The 16,303-nt window shown below is 36.5% G+C and overlaps 3 protein-coding genes across 3 annotated transcripts; 2 read left to right on the top strand and 1 right to left on the bottom strand.

Annotated features, from left to right (window-relative positions):
* The first annotated feature begins 607 nt into the window (after window positions 1-607).
* On the top strand, window positions 608-6,259 carry LOC126792950 (probable acyl-CoA dehydrogenase IBR3). The gene is given in 17 exon segments (XM_050519474.1): window positions 608-748; window positions 856-978; window positions 1,067-1,207; window positions 1,324-1,455; window positions 1,655-1,840; window positions 2,035-2,112; window positions 2,219-2,338; window positions 2,775-2,873; window positions 2,983-3,100; window positions 3,223-3,491; window positions 3,603-3,791; window positions 4,107-4,249; window positions 4,428-4,512; window positions 4,595-4,804; window positions 5,194-5,346; window positions 5,478-5,582; window positions 5,683-6,259. Coding segments are annotated over 17 exon segments (2,475 nt in total). The 5' UTR covers window positions 608-652; the 3' UTR covers window positions 5,911-6,259.
* Window positions 6,260-6,917: 658 nt separating this feature from the next.
* Window positions 6,918-8,799, top strand: LOC126792277 (pectinesterase-like). The gene is made up of 2 exons (XM_050518736.1): window positions 6,918-8,004; window positions 8,111-8,799. Exons 1-2 carry the CDS (start codon window positions 6,918-6,920, stop codon window positions 8,797-8,799), a joined length of 1,776 nt encoding a protein of 591 aa, XP_050374693.1.
* A 5,708-nt stretch (window positions 8,800-14,507) lies between these two features.
* On the bottom strand, window positions 14,508-15,425 carry LOC126792275 (L10-interacting MYB domain-containing protein-like). The gene is made up of 3 exons (XM_050518735.1): window positions 15,351-15,425; window positions 15,108-15,245; window positions 14,508-15,008 (listed from the first exon to the last, which is right to left on the bottom strand). Exons 1-3 carry the CDS (start codon window positions 15,423-15,425, stop codon window positions 14,508-14,510), a joined length of 714 nt encoding a protein of 237 aa, XP_050374692.1.
* Between the last annotated feature and the right edge of the window lie 878 nt (window positions 15,426-16,303).

Below are 16,303 nucleotides of genomic sequence, written 5' to 3'. Positions count from 1 at the left end.
GTTATTTGGTTATGTTCCAGTGTCATTGTATCTATTCTATAAGTTTATGATCACTTACGAAAACCAATTACATAATAACACCTAATTTCTCGGGTTTCTGAATTTTTTTTGTTTAAAAATTTGAAGGCCCGGGACCGGCCCAGACATAACAAAGCCCGGCCCGTTTATCACATAACAACATATGAGCCCGGAAAAAAGCCCAACCCGCCCAGACGGACTCGTCAGTCCGGTCCGGTTTTTTTTTCTTCTTCGGACTTTTTGCCCAGCCCTAATCATTACCATGTACACGAACAACATCATGCTCATAAGTCATATATCAAAGGATCCGGATCCTCTCCTGATCCATTTTTACCTGACTTTTTTCCTGACCTTTGAGCAGATGAAGACACGTGTAAATTAATCCTGGCATATCCCATGCCCATACACGTCCTCTAGTTTTTCCTACACGTCAACATCCCCGGTCCAACCCCACGCGCCCACGTCAAATTTCAAATCGCACCCGCGAGTACTATCCACCTCCACAGTCTGGCGCGTGGTTATCTCATCTTCTTGAAGCTGATACCAATGATTAGAAAAGAAGAAGAAGACATGGAAAAATAGTTTCAGACTTTCATCAGTCCTTCTCATCCAAAAAAGATCTCAACATCCGAAAATGGCTGACGACTTCGACCTCCGCGCCCTGCTCCGTTACGCCGCCGCTAACGTCCCCGACTTCCCTCCCTCCCCCTCCAATTTCACCGTCTCCAAGGTCCGTTACTACTCCGTTCTCTCTCTCTCTCTCTCTCTAAGTTCTACATCATCATTTATATGATTTCTGTAAATTCTGAGGCATCGGATCGTGTGCTGTACTTGTAGTTCGGGCATGGACAATCGAATCCGACTTATCTGCTGCAAGTAGAATCAAAACGCTACGTTTTGAGAAAGAAGCCGCCGGGGAAGCTGCTCCAGTCGGCTCACGCCGTCGAGAGAGAGTTCCAGGTCGATCACCTCTCTCTTTCATCATCTTTTTGATTAAAATCATATTGCTGATCGGAGCGAACTGAATGTTTGAATATGAATGTTACAGGTGCTACATGCATTGAGTACTCACACATTAGTTCCGGTGCCGAAAGTGTTCTGTTTGTGTACTGATCCAGCTGTTATTGGTACTCCTTTTTACATCATGGAGTTCCTGGAAGGCCGCATTTTCGTCGACCCGAGGCTACCGGTATTTAGCTGTTTGAACTTTGAAGTCACTTGTTTAGTTACAGGTTTGGTTGATTTTACATGTATTATTAGTTAGTTTGGAGTTAGGCTGAGCTGTGTTTTTATTTTATCGAGCAGGGTGTGGAGCCTGGGAGCAGGAGGGCTATTTACCAAGCGACTGCGAAAGCTCTAGCGTCGCTGCATTCTGCTGATGTTGATGCTATTGGTCTAGGGAAGTATGGGCGCCGCGAAAACTATTGTAAACGGCAGGTGAATGAATGTTCATACATTTTAGCTTCTAAAGCTAGTTTAATATCTATTTGTAATGTCAATAATTAGGATCATATAACAAATTCATTAGAAATGGAAGAGGGGAAATTCAGATATTAGGATTGAAAGTGTTACTAGTTGGGAACCAATTTTCTTGGAGCTTATGGGGCTTATAGTTCTAGTTGTATGCTGTTCTTAGGTAGAGAGGTGGGCGAAACAGTATATTGCATCCACTGGTGAAGGCAAGCCTAAGAGGAATCCAAAGATGTTTGAGCTGATTGATTAGTTACAGCAGCACATTCCTCTTGAAGATACTTCAGGAGGTGCAACCGGCTTGGTTCATGGGGACTTTCGCTTTGATAATCTTGTTTTTCATCCTATTGAGGTTTGACACTCCAGATGCCATTAGATCGATCTGATTAGTATTTTGAAATGACGTGTTTAATTGTTGGATTCATGTTGAAGTGCATGTGTGCCATGTTTATCTAGCATTTACTCTAAAGGGATCTTATTAGGATTTACAGAATTTTAAAGCTTAACAAACTGAGCGCATATCTGATGCAATCTCCCAATGTGCAGGATCGGGTGATTGGCATTCTTGACTGGGAATTGTCTACTCTTGGAAACCAAATGTGTGATGTGGCTTACTGCTCCATGGTATGTGGCCTTTTTAATCAAACTCAAGTTTTGGCATGAAACTTGATACTGTAAATAATACATAGATCATGGGCATGTCAATGATTCCTACTTTCCTCTTTTGCAGCCTTATACCATGGACTTAGGGGTTGACAAAGATCAACTTGGTAAAGGTATGGAATATGCTGGGCTTCCAGAAGGGATTCCTTCTCTGGCAGAATATGTGGCAGAATACTGCTCTTTATCTGTAAGTTAGCAGTACAGTCCTCTGAAACAATAGTGAATTAGTGGTCCATGTGTTGAGTTCCCTGTCTATGATTTTGAGTATATCTGGTTCGAATAAAATATGACATCTGTTAGTTAACAATGGCATTACCAAAACATGGAGCGTATGTTAATAGCTGCCAATTGATAAAGTTATGCAATGAAGTTTTGACCCACATAAGTTAATTGGGTCAAATTCCACTGTGGGGATATAATGACGTTGTGAATGCTGTTTAACAATGTTGTGTCATATCTTTAAGGTAGAGGTTAGGCTGATGAAAAGACTTATTTGTAACAGTTAAGCAACTGGTTTTCACATTGTGGTGCTGCTGATAGTTGTCAGATATAGCTTACTTTTAATTTTTTTTTTACTGAATTCCACTGAGTGACAGACTTGGATTGGAAATGTTGCATTGCAGGGAAAACCATGGCCTTTTGCTGAGTGGAAATTTTATGTGGCATTTTCTTTATTCCGTGGCGCATCAATTTATGCAGGCATTTACAGTAGATGGACCATGGTATCTCCTGAAACAATGATTGATATTAAATTTTCAAGTTCAGTGCAAAAGGATTTTGTCATTAGATGTAGCATCTGATGAAGGTAACTTAGTGTACCATGAAATGCAGGGTAATGCTTCAGGAGGTGAGAGTGCCCAGCATGCAGGTGACAAAGCTAATTTTCTTATAGACTATGCATGTGAGTTCGTTAGACAAGAATCAGTGCTTCCTGAGTATCCTCCATCAGGTAGTTAGGCCATCTAATGCTAATGTCTGCTGTGCCGTACATGTTTGTACAGATTGATTTTTTTTTTCATCATTTTAATTAATGGATTGCAAGAGTATTGATACATGATAATTTTTCGTAAGTTTCTTCACTTGCTCGAAACTACTTGAAAAGTTCCGGACGAGAGAGTGAAGATCAAGGATTTTCTAAAGGGGAAGGGAAGTTTGTCCCCAGTGAAAGGATTCAGGAATTGAGAAACAGGTTGGTCAAGTTCATGGAAGATCACATATATCCCTTGGAAAAAGAGTTCTACAAACTTGCTGAATCTATCTCACGTTGGACAGTGCATCCCGAGGAGGAGAAGTTAAAGGAGCTAGCAAAGAAAGAAGGCCTGTGGAACTTATTCATACCTGTAAGTGTCTGATATTCACGTCCTATTATATTTTCTAGTTTATGCTGCATATACAGATCCGCTTTATTTCCAATGAACTCAATTGGCTCTGGCCTTTGTTCTTGTGTTCAGTTTGATAGTGCTGCCAGGGCAAAAAAATTAATTTTTGATGGGACCAATCAGCTTCAGTCTACCGACAATCAATTATTGGGTGCGGGCCTTTCAAACCTTGAATATGGATATCTTTGTGAGATCATGGGTCGTTCTGTTTGGGCTCCACAAGTATTCAACTGTGGCGCACCTGATACCGGAAATATGGAGGTATGAAAGTTTTTATCAGCCACTGCCTATGAATTATCAACTAGTGTTTTCAGTCTCTGTCTATACATATGGCCTTCTCTATCCAGATATAAATCTCTTAGTCTTAGTGAGTTATTTATCTTGGGGATCCTTTTCGAAATCTTCAACTTTCAAAAGCGAAGATGCTTTTTGTGAGCAAAGTTGTTGAATAAGTACTGATAAAAATATCCTAGGATATGTACATATATGTAATAGCATTGGTTCATATAAATACTCGAAAGAAATGTCTGTCATTTTGCATGATTATTGATCTGGTTCCATTTGTTTTGACTTCAGGTCTTGTTGCGTTATGGGAACAAAGAACAACTACTTGAATGGCTTGTTCCTTTACTTGAGGGGCGAATAAGATCAGGATTTGCAATGACAGAACCCAAAGTTGCATCCTCTGATGCAACTAACATCGAGTGTTCTATTAGTAGGTAAACTTGTGCAATCTTGTTGATGGGTCTAAGTGCTAAATCTCTGTCCTCTTACTTAGTCATCAATAGAAAAACAATGCAGTTACATGAGCCTATCTCAGTATTTCTCATCTTCTATATTTTCTGCTGGATGATATAGATACTACATATTTTTGATATCTTGCAACTATTTGTATAGAGATGGAGATTCATATATTATCAATGGAACAAAATGGTGGACAAGTGGAGCTATGGATCCAAGATGCAGACTTCTTATAGTCATGGTTAGCTGTTCTTCTTGTATGTCATTTAATTAATTTCAGTTTGTTGCTATTATAATAAACGAGGGTTACCTGACATATGTAGGGAAAAACCAACTTCAATGCTGCAATGCATAAGCAGCAGTCTATGATCTTAGTAGATATCCGGACTCCAGGTGTACACATTAAGAGACCACTTACAGTTTTTGGCTATGATGATGCACCTCATGGGCATGCAGAAGTTTTATTTGACAATGTACGCGTCCCAGCTAAGAATATTCTACTGGGAGAAGGACGTGGGTTTGAGATTGCACAGGTATTGTGTGCACTGCTTTCTATGTAGTGCAGTATCTGAACCGGTATTGCAATATGGTTGGTTCTTATTTAAATCTCATATGACCTTCATCCCAGAGTTTGTTTGGAGATTTGAGCTTCTTTTTTTTCATGATGGTTACACAGTCCAATTTTTTGAAGTTATATATAAGAACAATTCGGTAATTTCCTCCCACGATGATTTTGATCCTCCACAATGTTCTGAAAAGAATTATAGTATGTGCGGCACCAGATGCTGCTGTTTATCAAAAAGATTCTGAGAATTTTGTTCGAAGTTAACATAGTTTGTGACCTTTGGACAGTTTGATCAACTCTGATACTCTAGGTTTCACTGTTCATTTAGGTTATTAACATAAACTCATATTTTTGCAGGGTAGGTTAAGCCCAGGAAGGTTACACCATTGCATGAGACTGGTAGGAGCTGCCGAGCGAGGCATGCATATAATGGCGGAAAGGGCTCTTAGTAGGACGGTTTTTGGGAAGTTGATTGCTGAACAAGGCTCTTTTCGTTCTGATATAGCAAAGGTAGTGACAAAATTGCACCCATTATTAGCTTTCATCAATGGTTCTTCCAGGGCCCTTCAGCCATTCCAAATCTCAAATGAATCAAGAGGTGATCTGAATTGAATCCTTTATATTGTGTTTCTGTTTTCTAGTGTCGAATAGAGCTAGAGAAAACAAGATTGTTGGTTCTGGAGGCAGCTGACCAGCTTGATAGACTTGGAAACAAAAAGGCCCGTGGAACTCTTGCAATGGCAAAGGTATTTTATTACTGTTTGCACTTAACTGCAGGAGTCAAATGCTGATCTGGTGCTAATTGACCTGTCAATTTTCTTACTAAATTGCCGGTTTGTGGAGCAGGTAGCAGCGCCAAACATGGCTCTGATGGTGCTCGACATGGCAATGCAAGTTCATGGCGGTGCTGGCTTGTCTTCTGACACATGTCTGGCCCATCTTTGGGCCACGGCCAGAACATTGAGAATAGCAGATGGTCCAGATGAAGTTCACTTGGGTACCATTGCTAAGTTAGAACTACAGAGAGCTAAAGCTAAACCTGAAACTTCAGGGATAAAAACATCCTGGAAATGAGGATCTGTTACTTCTCAAGTTCGTGCAAGTCCAGACAGGTGTTTACTTCTAGCTTTTGCCCTTGTTAAATCCCAAAGATCTAGTAAGATCAAAACGACACTTCATTACTTCTGCAGAGAGTTGAGAGATAAAATCAATAATGTTGATGTAAAACAAAATATGCTGTGTAAATAAAGAAAATTTAACAATTAGAAGTGAAAATCCAGAATATAGCTGTTTGGAAGTACTTACTCTGTATATTCTCCAATAAATAATTACCCAAGTGTTGAAGGGATTTAGATTAGTATGTTGATACGCATTACAAACGCGATTTCAGCTCCAATATATTTTATGTTGATATCTGAATTCTGAAGGACCGAACGATAATAGAAGATTATCTAACAGCAATTTTATCCTGTTATGTGTGGAACTTAGCTATAGGAAAGATGATCAGATGATAATTTTTCAATTGCTATGCATGTGGAACATAAACAAGCTTACATATATAATTTGAATATATATCTGAAGTATGAACATCATCATATCAATTAGATTTGGGTTCAATCTGAAGTGAACATATCTGCCTAACTGCCTTTTCTCTTCTGCCTAATCTGTTTAATTAATCCCAATAGCTTCGTAATCTCTAAAATTAGGCACCTAATTGTAGACCTCTTGCAACTATCTAATCTTAATTCTGTGGATGCTACCAATGGAGCAGGGTGTGTCTAAAATTAACGACCCCCTCCATTTTGCTGTGACCAATGACTGATCTCCAACCTGACATTCGTAACAGAATTAACCGTCAATTAGAAAAATTATCAACAAAAGCTTCTGAATGAAGGTGAGCAGAGCCTAGGGTTTCAACAAAGACAGCGCTCTGCCGCTCAAGGGGAAAAAGAAACGAAACGAAGAAAAGGAAAAACGCAGTTTTGGTTCTTCGAATAATCTCTCCAACCTACCCTACTAGCTAGGGTAGTGTTGATCCCTCAAGCCACTAACCTGTGGTTTTAACTTAAGAATTACTCAAGATGGGCGTCCCTGGTGGTAAGAAGAGGATCGCAATCATTGCCGTCTCCTCGGTGTTTCTGGTGGCCATGGTGATTGGTGCGGTGGTTGGTGTTGTCCAATATAAGAAAGAGGTGAAACACGTAGGTGGAGTTGGAGATGAAGACGATGACTCTACACCAGGAGATATAAACACCTCCGATTCATCAAAGGCAATTGTAGCCATTTGCCAGCCCACTGACTACCAACAAGAATGCGAGAAGAGTCTGGAAAAGGAGGTCGGAAATGACAAAGACCCGAAAGAGCTTGCAAGAGCCGGGATACAGGTGGCCATTAACAAAATGGATGAGGCTATAAGGACAACCATAATCTTTAAAAATCAGGCCAAAGATCCCATGATCGAACAAGCTCTTAGTATCTGCAAGCACTTGTTGAATGCTTCCATGTACGATTTGAAAATTTCATACAATAAAATGGGTGCAATAGATCTCGATAAGGTTGATGAGTACGCAGAAGATGTGAGGGTTTGGCTGAGTGGGGCTGTCAGTCACCAAGACACTTGCGTTGAAGCATTTGAGAACACAACCGGTGATATCGGCAAGAAAATGAAGGAAATCTTGGAGATACCTCATGAACGCACTAGCAATGCGCTTTCCATGGTCACTGAAACCACCAAGGCCTTGAACTCTCTTAATTTCAAATCCAACGCACGCCGGCTCCTGGCCTCATCACCGCCATCCAATAATAACAACAATAATAAGAATAATCAACAAAAGCAGCCAGGCACCAAAACCGATCACCCTTCTTGGCTCACTGGTCGTAAGTTGGATCTTCTGAAAGCTACGCCTGAAACCCTTAAGCCCAACGTGACAGTGGCTCAAGATGGGAGCGGCAAGTTTAAAACTATCAACGAAGCTTTGAAGTTGGTCCCAAAGAAGAGCGACGACTTGTTTGTGATTTACGTGAAGGAGGGAGTGTACAAAGAAAATGTGACGATTGAAGGTACGATGGAAAATGTTGTGATGATTGGTGATGGCCCTACTAAGACCAAGATCTCTGGTAACAAAAGCTTCACCGGCGGAATCAAAACAATGAACACTGCAACAGTTGGTACGTAAACCCTAACTCTTACTACATTCATCAATATTTCATGCCCTTACAACATGCATTCATATTGCATTAATGTCTGACTATATGCGTACTATGGTACTTGCAGCTGTAGTTGGAAACTTTTTTGTTGCCAAGGACATAGGGTTTGAGAACACAGCCGGAGCGGAAGGGCACCAAGCGGTGGCGCTGCGAGTTCAATCTGACTTCTCCATCTTCTACAACTGCAAAATTGACGGGTACCAAAACACCCTGTACGTCCAAGCCTACAGGAATTACTTCCGGGACTGCAACATCACTGGCACCGTCGACTTCATCTTCGGTGATGCGGTGTCGCTCTTCCAGAACTGTAGGATGGTGGTGAGGAAGCCAAAGGACGGCCAGGCCTGCATCGTCACAGCTCAAGGAAGAACAGACAAGAATGAGGTCACCGGAATCGTGATCCAAAACTGCACCATCGGCGCCGACCCAGAGAACAAGAATAACATCAAGGCATACCTAGGTCGGCCATGGAAGAATTACGCAAGAACCATCATCATGCAGTCACAGATCGATGATGTGATTCAACCTGAAGGGTACCTACCTTGGGATGGCGCCAAGTTCCACATGACGTCATTATTCGGGGAGTACAACAACACGGGATCTGGTGCTGACATGTCCGGTAGAGCCAAATGGCCTAGCATCAAGAAGCTTGATGATAAACATGCTAAAGCCTACAGCGGTGGAAAGTGGTTTGAGAGTGATAAGTGGATTAAACCTAGCGGAGTACCTTTTGATTCTGGCATGATGGAAGCTTAGAGAATCTAGGTTGATCTTTTTGTTTTCTTCATAGGAATATTACCTATACGTATCAATTTTCTGATTTTTCTCATTTATAGCGGAGTCCCATTTATAGTTTCCAGTTAATTATTTTTAGAGAAATTGGTCATATCATGCTAAGATTCTAACTTTCACCACTTTCACAATTCTCACGTAAAGGAATCAAAGTATACTTATGGCACGTTTACTAACGTATGCTGAAATTGAAAATAGATAAATTGATTATGAAATAAGAGGATTCCACCGTTTACTAGTACATAAGAGAATTATAATGAATGTGAGTCTCGCCTTCTCATCAGCAATCGATTTCTCTCAAAACCCCTAATTTGATACCTAATGGGGAAGTGGGTATCAGAATCAATTCCTCCATCAGTTCGGGTATCAATTTTTGTTACCTAAACTACCCTAATTTAATTGAGAATATTTTCAAATTATCTAACCCAAATTGAGAATATATATATATATATATAATGTTGTTAAGACTCACAAATAAACAACCACGTATATTCTACGGGAGTACTTAAAGTCAGTTCGTCTCCTTTTCTAATAATATTTTCTATTTTTTCTTTTATTTACATAATTTATGATTGATAAGTGAAATTTAATTAGAATTGATTTATCTTATTGGGTGTTAAAAGAAAAGAAAATAATTGATGTAGTTACATTTGTATATCGTTTTGATTGAAAAAATTGATGTAGCACAATAGCACTATTAATTGGTAGAAGAAATAAGCGACTTCATAAATATATATAAGGGTATTTCAATAATCAAATTAATTTTAATCCTGATTCCGATGGTAAGTAAACAACATCAATCGTAATTAGTATTGTTTATGTTCTAATTCCATGTTGAAAACAATTCAATAGAATTGAAATCTCTACAACCAAATCCACTACGTCTCTCATTCCTAATGAATTCCATTCTAGATGAGTATCATTCCAAGTTAGTAAACGTGTCATTAACCTAACTTCAAAGATTAGTGGTCTGCTTATTTATGAGGAATATATGCTTTCTTTGTCACATTGAGAGAGGATTGGAGACCTCGGTCACTGGCAGGCTAGCGCCAGCCGGAATGTGATCCTACCTCTGAAATAAGGTCACTGATTACCGGATCTGGCTGATGTCATCAAAATCGCACAAGACACCAGAACATAGCCGGACCATCAATACGAAAATCACCTTCCTCGGTAGAGTTTGACCATAAGTCACAACATATCATGAAGCTTTGTAATAGAACCGTACTGAGTGGAGCTAATCATCTCTCAATCACAGAGTAATTATTCAGTGTACCAAAAACACTACGTGGCAGGCCTTATTTGGTTTGGGTTAATCAATTTATTATCAGATAAAAACGTATAATAATCTTATAATAGATTTAATAAAATATAAAGTAACTGTACTAATCCAATTAAGATTATAAGAGGGTAATGTCAAACTAGTTTTTCATCACTCATTACTTCAATGCTTGCAAATAACTCAGAAAGTGAAAACCCAATGCCCTAACTTTCATCCATTTGGCAACAACAACTGGTTTAGTCTATGTTAGTTTACACCACTGCTTTCATTTGTTTCCAGTCAACAAATAATTTCAAAATCAAAATCAATCACTAAACAAATAATCAGCATATCATATGTAAGTTTACTTTTAAATCATTGGTTAAGAATTGCATATTTGCTTTTTCTTTAATTTCTAGTTTACATAAGAACTTCTCTAGCTGGCAAGAGTGGATTATATCAATCTCTTGAATGCAAAAAACCCTACTATAAAACCTAATGTATAGTAAACTATAATTTGGTTCTAACACTTTTTACTTTTTCCTCTGTTGTGTTTTAGTATTTCATAAAAATGAGTTGGGTACTTTGGTTAGATATATACTACAAATTAATTTATGTTTTCTTTCTAATGAGAAAAATTATACTTTTTTTTTCAGAAAAGAAAATTCTAATAATTTTTATTTAGATCCCCATCATAAAATTATGTGGTCTAAGTAGCCACTTGGACTACGAAACATTTAGCTTAGGAGACAAATGAAAAAGAACAAAAAATAAATTGAATAATCATAGTATTATTTAAAAGCTTTTATAGTTTTAAAAACTATGATTTTAAAACTTTTTTGCATGAATATAAGACTAGAATATGTAAAATCCTTGATGTAGTGCAATATTTCATACCATTGAATTTGGAAGGTGATTATTAATTTACGTAGTGCATTAACTAATAGTGTAATTAAGATTAATAGTATTTCATTCCATTAAAGTCACTTAAGTCAATATTATAAAGACTAATTATAGTATAATATTTTAACTCCGAAAGCTAAAACTAGCTAATTATGGATCGATATTGAGAAAGTTAATTCTATTTCATTCCATTTAGGGTTCATATATATAATTACAACCAAACATAGAAACAATATATATGTTACATCAACTTAGCATATATATTGACAAAAATCTAAAATATGTATCAATCAAATAAGAAAACATTGGAAAGTTCTTTGCTAATTTCTCTATATGCATCGACCAATAAGGAATCAAAGATAACATTGATAATTAGGATTCATATTATTAATTGGATGTATATATATGATCTGTATTAGGCGCTTGAATATATTAATTATAGTAATTTTGAATCCTAAGATTTATTTATGGATCGATGTTTAAGAGATTCATTTCGTTAAGGATAGATGATTAAGACCAACTTTTAAGAAAGTTCGAAGTAACATCTAATTTGAGAAATTATTTTGTACTACCGTAGCACCACATGGAAATACTTAGTGGTCTACCCTTCTAACCACAATTTGACATGCAAGATTTAATCAGAAAAATTATATTTTAGCTATTTTGTTAAACACTATTTTATGTTTCTTTCTTAGACCCTAAACCCTAAACCTTATACCCTAAACCCTAAACCTTAAACCTTAAACCATATACTCTAAACCCTAAACCATAAATCATCAATACCCAGGAAGGTCATTTCACAAATAATAAAAATATGTTAGATTATAATATCGGTGTAATAAATCCACATGTCGAAATATAATAGGTAAAGAGTATCACTAGGCATTACCACGTGGTACTACAGTAACATATAAAAATTTCTCATATAATTTATCAATAAAAACTAATTTAATATAAGAAAATAAACATCAAATTAATTATGATCCTTGCATTATTGCATTTCATAATTTCCATTAAATTTTCACTTAATCCTCAAATCCCACAACTTTGACCCACAACACACGTACTTAATTTTAAAATATAAGAATCACCTCACTAGCTAAGAAAGGGGAATTGACACGAATCAGTGGAAATGATCCTCTAATTACAAGATAGGGTTAATTCCTCCAATAGTACTTAAAGTATGATTATTTGGACAGTTGGGTACCTGATGTATGAAAACGGACAATTTGGTACCTAAAGTTCACATTTGTAAGCCATTTTGGTACCTTTATCAATTTTGATCATATTTTTAGGGTTATTTTCGTCATTCTAGACCTAAACTCATTAAATTCACATTTTCTTCATTTTTTCCTATAATTGTGGCCTCTTTGGAGATAATTAAATTGATATATCTACTCCACTTAGCATCTACTTCACATATATCAAATTTTTTTTTCGTAATATATTTATTGTCCTAATTATTTTGTGTAAAGGAAATAAATTGTCTTTATGAAATTGTAATTGTTTTTTAAAATATATTTTTTAAATTACTTATAATTAAAATTAATTTAGATTGATAGCTATATTATGAAAAATTATATAAGTAAATCATCACAGATACTAAGGCTGTGTTTGGTGCAGCTGGGCTTATTAGATAAGTTGACTTATACTTATTTCTGAAAATAAGTAGCTGATAAGTAAAGTAGCTGAGTGTTTGGTAAACTGGCTTTTATAAGTGACTTTTAGTGGCAGAAGTAGTGGCAGAACGTATGGTAAACTCAAGCTAGCTTATGCTTTTAAATGCCAAATGACTAATTTGGACATTTAAGATAATTTCAAATTGATTTAAAAAAAAGTATTTCATATGATTAATATTGGATAGATGTAACCATAAATGTAAATATTTTCATTCTAAACGTGCAACCATCAAACTCTGAACAATGTTGTTTCTTAATGTCTCCATTTCTTGTGCACCATGATAGTTTTGTTCTTCTACATCATCATCTTCTTCTTCCATAGCTCCTTCACCATTTTCACTTTCTTCACCTCGAACAAAATGTCTATCACGATGCGCATATCTTCTAATATAATTATGAAGTGTCATAGTAGCAATGACAATTTTGACTTGCTTCTCGAATGAATATCCTTACATGTCTTTTAGAATCTTCCACTTTTTTTTTCAAACTCTAAATGTGCGTTCTATAACACTTCTAAATGAAGAGTGTTTTGTTAAATAATTCTCTTTTATTTCTTGGTTCTTGCCTACGATATTGTTGGAAGTGTTGTCTTGGTCCTTTATAAGGTCTCAAATATCCACACATCGTAGGGTATCCCAAATCCACAACATAATATTTACCTACAAAATTATTATATAATAAAATTTATTAAAATTACATTTTAACCATGAATATCCAACAAAGATTAACTAAATTTAATATATTACCTGGTGGAGGATGAGGAAAATTAATTTCAGGATTTCGAAGAACCGATTGCATCACTCTTGTATCATGAGCAGACCCATCCCAACCAGCACATACAAAGATAAATTGCATATCGAAATTATATACCGCCATGACATTTTGTGTTGGTATTCCTTTTCTATTAATGAATGATGCTTTTTCTTCATCACTTATTGAAGCGGGAATATGCACTCCATCAATAGCCCCAATACAATCTTGTGAATAATATTGTTATTTGTCACACCATAAATAACTATATACTAAAAAACAATCGAGTAAACATGAAAAATACCTTAAAATGCGGCATGTATCTTCTATCCCTCATTATCTCTGGTGCAACGCCAATGAAATTAGGATCGTCCGGTTTAATTATTTTATTACTTAGCTCACACACAAGATCTAAGGCTTTTTCAATATATCTACAAACGGTTTCATTGGAATGCTGAAATCGTTCTCCTACGGACCTAAGTCCACATCCTTGTCCTAACAAATACAATAATATTGCCACGATCTCCATATGACTAGTTCTATTTGAACCTAACAACTCCTTGTTTATAATTTCCAAATCAGTGCATAAGCGATAAAATACGGGGTTCTGCATTCTAAATGCACTACAACACCGAATTTCATTGCCTCCTAAAACTTCCATTATCCACTTATAACCCGTTTGAGAAGATGTCATGCAAGGATTTTTATGGATATACTTATCGTAATAATGTTGAATCAGCAGAGTATTAAGTTGGACAGCTCGCATGAATATCTCCTCCTCAACTTCACCATCATCACCTGGATTGTTCATAATTTAGACCTGCAGATTTCAATGGCTAAAAATGTAAATCATATAAAGGCACAACCAACAATATAATAGAGACACATATTCTTCATATAACTTCAAATCTAAGAATATAGAAAGAGTATGACATGTGAAAAAAGGAAAGATAAAAAATGGTCTCATAGTCTTGGCTAAAACTTAGGGTAGGATATAAAAACACGAAATTAAAAATAATTCATGAATAACCTAAGCCTATTTTTCATTCATCTCAAATTACAACCACCCTAACTTCATGTTAGGATCTTCCATAGTGCAGTACATCTCTCTTCTCTGCACTTAAAAACAATCGAGTGGCAAAGAACCACAATCTGGTTCCCTGCTCAGCTCCAGGCAATGAGGTGACATCCTTCATCACTTCAGTAATACTAGTGCGCGCATTATTGACTATTGAAGATGTTGTACTTCTACTTTCAATTGCAGAACACATTCTGCCAATTTCTTTAGCCAACTGTGCAACACCTCCAACCTTTTTTGGTACTTTTTCTTTATCTTTCAAAGCTCTCTCACTTCTTTTCCTCTTAGAGGACCGAGTGTAATTAGATACATCTCTCTCATCAGAGTCACCACTACCTTCAACGTAGTTAACATTGTCACCTTCCTCCAGACTATTAGGGATAGGGATTGAAGAAGATGGTGCCCATGCATGCTTTCCAGTAGCTGTAATATCGGAAAACAATATATCCAATTTAGTTTCAAACTCGGGTGATATTCCTTTTTTCTTGAACCTTGCAAATTCCTTGGTTTATAGCATAAAAAAATTACATTTATCATAAGATGTTTGACAAAACAGTCCATTAGACATAAATTATCAATATAAAAATACAAATTCACATACCCCAATTATTTGACTCCAGCGCTCTTCGGTCGCAACAACAGTGTTGAGCTTGGGATCCCACCCAAGACCGGTATATTTATTCTTCAGATCTTTCCATAGTCTCCACTCACCTTTTAGGGCATCCCACTTATTTTTTAGCTGTTTTTTGATATAATCTTTTCCTGTTTGTTCAACAAATGAAGTGATTATAGTATCTCATCATTCTGAAGTAAAATGAGATTATGGCTTCGAATTTCTATGCACTTCCTTGATACATATGTCAACAAAAACTTCTACTAAGGACTCATTCCAACACGCTTGTTCTTTGGAATTTGCCATCTAGCACATATAAGTAACGAAAACACACAATCAAGTACTCAACTTTACTTGAACCATACACTAGATAAATGAACTCCTAGCATATAAACCAAAATATTACTCAACTTCACTCATGAAAGTTGGTGTTTAATCTACTATTGTATTTGAGTTAAAAGGTAAGTTGGTAACTGATACACACTTATTTCTCATGCTATACATGTTACCATAAAGATGATTTCCTATTTGTTGATCAGTTGAGCTGGAAAAACAAAGCTTTTGTGACCTTAAAGTCATCAACAACACATAAAACCATGTCGCTTTCAAGGTACGAGTTCTTTTGGTGAATGATACTTTGTTTTGGTCGAAAGAAGTATGTTTTGTTAAACCTGTTTTTGATAATTTCTACTTTTTCCTCCCTAGGTTAAACCTGTTTTGGTGTTATACAGGCTTGAAACTCATGTGTCATCAGAGATGCTACTGAATACAGTTTTACAGTTTTCATTTTTTGCTTTTAACAGTTATTAACTTCACATTGAAAGTAAGAAATTCTAACAAATATGAAGGTATCCTTGGAATACACTTCAAAACAAATGATCTCCCTACTGGTTTAGCCAATAAGATACAGAGGCATCTTAGGAATACACCAACTGGAAAACTCACTAAACTTCTGAGGGCATATAAGTATCTTAAAAGTACACTGACCGATGATCAACTTCATTGCTTCAGCTGTAACTGTAATAACAACTATAGGGTCTAAGAGTTGTACCTAATGTAAGAATGTAAATAGATTCTTGCTCTCTATCCACAAAGTGCCACAAGTGCTTGTTATGTTCTCCTTTCTATTCTCTCTTAAAGTTTTATAGTTACTGTATTCCACTAACTGCTGGGTTTGGCAGTCA

Source organism: Argentina anserina, chromosome 4 (assembly GCF_933775445.1).
Source record: "Argentina anserina chromosome 4, drPotAnse1.1, whole genome shotgun sequence".
Classification (NCBI taxonomy): domain Eukaryota; kingdom Viridiplantae; phylum Streptophyta; class Magnoliopsida; order Rosales; family Rosaceae; genus Argentina; species Argentina anserina.
This window is presented reverse-complemented; position numbering and strand designations above follow the sequence as displayed.